Source organism: Etheostoma spectabile, chromosome 17 (genome assembly GCF_008692095.1).
Source record: "Etheostoma spectabile isolate EspeVRDwgs_2016 chromosome 17, UIUC_Espe_1.0, whole genome shotgun sequence".
NCBI lineage: Eukaryota > Metazoa > Chordata > Actinopteri > Perciformes > Percidae > Etheostoma > Etheostoma spectabile.
The window spans coordinates 13,425,548-13,430,924 of record NC_045749.1 but is presented as its reverse complement, the minus strand read 5'-3'; the positions used below and the strand labels follow the sequence as shown (position 1 = coordinate 13,430,924).

Genomic DNA, 5,377 nt, shown 5'->3' with positions numbered 1-5,377 from the left:
TTGTAATTTGAGATTACATGGCATGGTTATGCTTGCACAGTTTAAGGAATGATAATTGAGTGTAATGGTTCTTCCTCTGCGTTCAGGACTGTGACAATCTCTGGTGGGATGCCTTCACCACAGAGTTCTTTGAAGATGACGCCATGCTCACCATCACGTTCTGTCTGGAAGATGGACCAAAACGATACAGTAAGGGAAAAAAAAGGGAATGCTATGTATGTATTTTCAGGTTCTAATTGTAAATGTTAAGACAGTAAAACTATTTATTTTAATGTACAGTGTACTGTACATCTCATCTTTAAATGTCCATATTTTTTTTTTATCTTGAGGTTTCATATATTTTTAAATTATATGAAAATTGTATTGTCATTCATCAAGATAAAGATGGGCATATAACAGTTAGTAGCATTATGTATATCCTTTCTGCTCTGTTTTCAATTTGATTCTTTTCATGTCCTGTCAGATTTTGTACTACTATAACCACACACTCTCTACGTGGAATTGGATTCATTTGACTGACAAGGTTTTGACAAAGTTATAATTTTTGTGTGCAGCTATCGGCAGGACGTTGATTCCACGATACTTTCGAAGTATTTTTGAGGGGGGCGCCACTGAGCTGTTCTATGTGTTGAAACACCCAAAGGAGTCTTTCCACAGTAACTTTGTGTCTCTTGACTGTGACCAGTGCACCATGGTGACCCAGAACGGCAAACCTATGTTCACACAGGTACTGTTAATGTCACACTGGATGAAAAATGTATAGCCTTCTCTTATCTTCCTGCTCCTGGTGCGGTAACTTTTAACATATTATATTTCTCTCCTGTGGATAAGGTTTGTGTGGAAGGCCGCCTGTACCTAGAGTTCATGTTTGATGACATGATGAGGATCAAGACGTGGCACTTCAGCATCAGACAACACAGAGAGGTCCTACCAAGGAGCATTTTGGCTATGCATGTGAGTTCCAGACTCAAACAACCCCACACTCAAATGCACATACTGTACATGCACTTAAGCATCTCATCATTTCAACCCAATCATGCAGGATCCCCAAATGCTCGATCAACTGGCTAAAAATATCACCAGATGTGGGCTGTCCAACTCCACACTTAACTATCTCCGTGTAAGCAAATCTCCTTATGTTGATTTTATTCTTCTTTTGATCAATCATTGAATTAAGCCAGACTACACTTGCAACAACATGGTAATACTGTCATGTCTGTTTGGTTCCTCTTTTTATCTGCCCTAAAGCTGTGTGTGATATTGGAGCCCATGCAAGAGTTGATGTCAAGGCATAAGACCTATAGCTTGAGCCCCAGAGACTGCCTGAAGACCTGCCTCTTCCAAAAGTGGCAAAGAATGGTAGCACCTCCAGGTAACGCACAAACTGCAGGAATGGCAGTGTTGCCCTTCCATTCATTAAGCTATGTTGTACCCACAAACTAATCCAGTTGCAATTGTCTTATAGTCATTAATATGCAACAGACTTAAATATGTTATTATGAAACACATTTTCCCATTGTCTACTTGTAGCTGAGCCAGCCAGACAAGCTCCAAACAAGCGGCGGAAAAGGAAAGTGTCCGGTGGAAGCACCGTGAGCTCTGGCGGTGGCAGCAATAATAACAGCAACAGCAAAAAGAAGAGTCCAGCCAACAGCTTTTCACTCTCCAGCCAGGTACCTGTAAGCATTGCATCTACTTGACCTCAATCTGCACCTCCAAGTTCAGCTGAGCAAGGTATTGGAGGATAAGACAGAGGGTGGATGGGTTGGAGAGTAAGGCAAGCAGGTTAGAAAGTATTTTTTTTTTTTTTTTTTTTTTGGGTGTAAGGGTTGGTAGCTGGGTTGTTGGTGTGTTTTTTAAGGAGGAGGTGTAGCAGCAGGATAGCAATAGCATAGGGTGACTTCTGGAGGTGGGGTTTGAATTTAGGTGGAAAAGGGGGTGCTCACTTTAATTATTTTGAGGATGAGTAGATTTACTTAGTAGACCCCTGATGTGAACCAGTGATGGGCACTCCTTGGTCCTCTGGGGCCACAGGTTTATGGGTTTATTTAGAGGAGGTACAAGTGACCTCCATTACTATGTAATGTTCAAAAGATTTTTGGGGCTATGGGGTAGGGTTACCTTGATTTCCAGTGTGACAATTAAGTTTTCTCTCTTGATCTGCTGTATCAACATTGTCAGAGCACATGATTCACACAGCACTGCTGTCTTTGCTTATTTGGTTGCTTGATTGAGCAAACGAGACCCGAGGTGGAATGAACCCCCCCCCCCTGATGCAGCGCTCAAGGATCAGGGATGCCCACTGCTGGCCAGTAGGTAGGGCCCCTTGACCCTGGTTCTTGGAACAGTGGAAGGGAGTCAGGGCCACATGGACTACTGAACTGTGAGGGAAGATGCCCAGACAACACATTGTCCTGTTGTCATTGGGTTAAGAATGAGAGGACACTATTACCTCAGGTGTTTAATACTCCCTTGGTTCGTACAACCTATCTTGACGTATCAATTATAATGCATTTCATTAGGCAAAATGAATTTAACACTGGAATTGAACCAAGTTAGAGACCTTAGACGAGAAACAGTTACAACTCGTCCGTGCAGCCAGTCATTCCGCGCACCCCCCTGTATTATGGGGATAATATGTACCGGCCCTTGCTGTCCCCTTTAGGACGTGATGATGGTGGGAGAGCCCACTCTGATGGGAGGGGAGTTTGGTGACGAGGACGAGCGTCTGATCACGCGGCTGGAGAACACGCAGTTCGATGGGGCGAATGGCCTGGAGGATGAGGACAGTTTCAACAGCTCGCCTACACTGGGGGCACAATCGCCCTGGAACAACAAGGCTCCTTCCAGTCAGGAGAGCAAGAATGACAACTCCCAGTCGTCCCAATAGAGTGCTGAGGTCCCAGCCAGCCTCTTTTTCAATGCTTAAATCCTACTGGGATCCTCCTGAGCCAACACACTAGTGAAAGGAGTCAGGGAAGGTGGCCTCGGGCACTTGAGTTCAATTGATTTTTGTTTGTTTTGTTCAGTCATGTTCTTTTCGAGATGAAAGGAGAGTGGTTAGGGAAAGGGACTATAGCAACAATAGCTGATGGACTGATAAAGCTCTTCAATGGACAGGGTCAGCAGAATCCCTCTCGCTCCGTCACATTGTTGCACATGATCAGTGGTGCTCAGCCTTTGCCCTTGTCTGCTCGGTTCCAGTCAGTCCTTTTTAGAGGTGTGGTGAGGGTGGCGGCGTGTGTGCATGTGTCTTTACCCCCCATCATTGCTCACCACAGTGTTTGAGCCAAAGTTGGCCTGTCCTGTTGTCCGAGTGCTCGCCATGGCGATCATGTCAGTGGGTTCTTGTTCCAACCTCGGGTCTCTCAGGTGTGCGCTTTCCTTGCAGACGCACTCCGTTGTTTCTGTTGTGCTCATGTCACAGGGAAGAAATGCTTAGCTTTTATTTAACAATTTTTTTTGCAGGCTGCAGAAAACTGTGTGCACTCTTAGTATCAAAATTCAACGTTCGGTTTTTAAAAACTCAATTATTTGTTTTTGTAGGACCTGGTTGGAACAAAAACCTGTACAGTGCCGGAGCTTGAGGACCGGAGTTGAGAACCACTACGCTAAATCTTAAACACACGCACACACACACACACACACACACACACACACACACACACACACACACACACACACACACACACACACTCTATCACACTCACATACTCACTCACTCACTCACCTACACCTACAGCATAAAACATTGAGGTACTGGAGAGAGAGGTGGTACGCAGCATGTCTGGACCAGAGCACCAGATGCTACAGAAGTGTGTTTTCATTTTCTATGTTTTAGACCTGTTTTGAATTGTTTTTATTTTTGTAAACAATTTCTAAAAACTAAACAGACAAGCAAGCAAGCAAACAAAAACACCCCAGAATATTCTTTGCACTGTTTTCCACTATTAACTCCAATCTATTTTTCTTATGAATTGACAGTGTATTTGTTTTCTATTATTGCTAATGTAAGAATTGTAAACATCTGAAACCTGCAGTATATTAATGTATACGTATTGCTGTTAGATCATTCTTATTGCGATGGTAATAACTTCCATGTAAGTCTGTGCTTAATATAATGTCACCTATCTGTGTCAGCCATCACACTGTCATCAGGTCCATTGGGTTCAATGCTAGAAGGGAGAACAAGGCGAGTGTTCTAATGCTAAACTCAGTTTTGTTTGATGTGAGTCCAGAGCAGCACACTGGAAACGTTTTCCCCACTAACATCCAGCGCCTGGTTTGGATCTGTTGACTTGTTATTGCAAAACTTGTTTGCTTTTTCTTGAATTTCTATCTGGGGGTCCTCTCTTCAGAGAACATAACAGAAAACTTCTCAAATTTGCTACTCAAAAATATTTTAGAAACAAGTTTTGACAGGATTGTAAAATAAGAAAAGACTTTTGTATTAACTTAAGTTTCCCAGAAATGTTTTTAATCAAGATTAAGAAAGCTGCAGACCAAGAAGCTACATGTAAAGATTCTTTAGATATTGATTACACTGTGCGGTTTTATGTTTTATGACGAATCATTTTGTTGGCTTTACTCCATGTTTGTGTCTGTGCTTGTATATTTTTAGGTAGTCATTTCTGTAAAAGTTATTCAACGTATCCCTCCCTAGAATTATGAGAAACTCAATCTAATGTAAAGAGATGAAAAACCCTCTTAAAAGTTTTTTTTTCTTTTTTTTATGTGATATTTTTTAACAGTACAATCACTGATAAAAGAATTTCGCCCTCATTTTGCCCTCATAGCAAACTGTATTTATTTTTCTATGTACTGACATTTCTGTTTAGGTCCAACCCACCTGTATTATACTCATGATATATGGGGGAGTTTGTGGGGCTGCTGAGTCAGTTAATGTTAATAAAGGTCATTCCGTTACTTGTCTTTGACATGGCACTCCCAGGTCATTCTGGCCAGTTTATCACTATGGTCAAGTATGTTATGTAAGACATTTTATGGCCATTTTCTGCTGTTGGAGGTACATGGTCTATCTGAAAACCGGATGCGCTATAAACTAATAAACAACCACATTTAGAGAAAAAGTTCTCTAGGTCATCTTTTTTTTTTTTTTAAATTTCTGTAAAGTTGCTCTATTTTATGGAGAGTCATCCTCTGATACTGGGAATGTTCCACAATGGAGCAACCTTTCAGTGCAATTTGATCAAATTTACCTAAACCTTTAAATGTTTTTTTTTTTTGTCTTGAAATGTATGTGATGGATGTTTTTTTCAGATACATTTCAAATCTTTAATTGATAAGTAAATAATGGAAAGTGGATATTACATTAATGACAATATGCTGCTGACCATTGACATTACATCTTGTTGTG

The 5,377-nt window shown here is 41.4% G+C and overlaps 1 protein-coding gene across 6 annotated transcripts in view; it reads left to right on the top strand.

Moving 5' to 3' along the window:
- ldb1a (LIM domain binding 1a) overlaps positions 1-5,058 on the top strand; it is a 20,349-nt gene extending 15,291 nt beyond the window's left edge. For 2 of the 6 annotated variants that reach the window (XM_032541198.1, XM_032541202.1), the window contains 7 exons: positions 87-189; positions 555-727; positions 832-954; positions 1,043-1,120; positions 1,249-1,372; positions 1,531-1,679; positions 2,666-2,890. In XM_032541198.1, the coding sequence (XP_032397089.1) occupies positions 87-189; positions 555-727; positions 832-954; positions 1,043-1,120; positions 1,249-1,372; positions 1,531-1,679; positions 2,666-2,890 (975 nt within the window). The other 4 variants (XM_032541203.1, XM_032541204.1, XM_032541201.1 and 1 more) reach the window with 4 other exon arrangements.
- Positions 5,059-5,377: the final 319 nt, after the last annotated feature.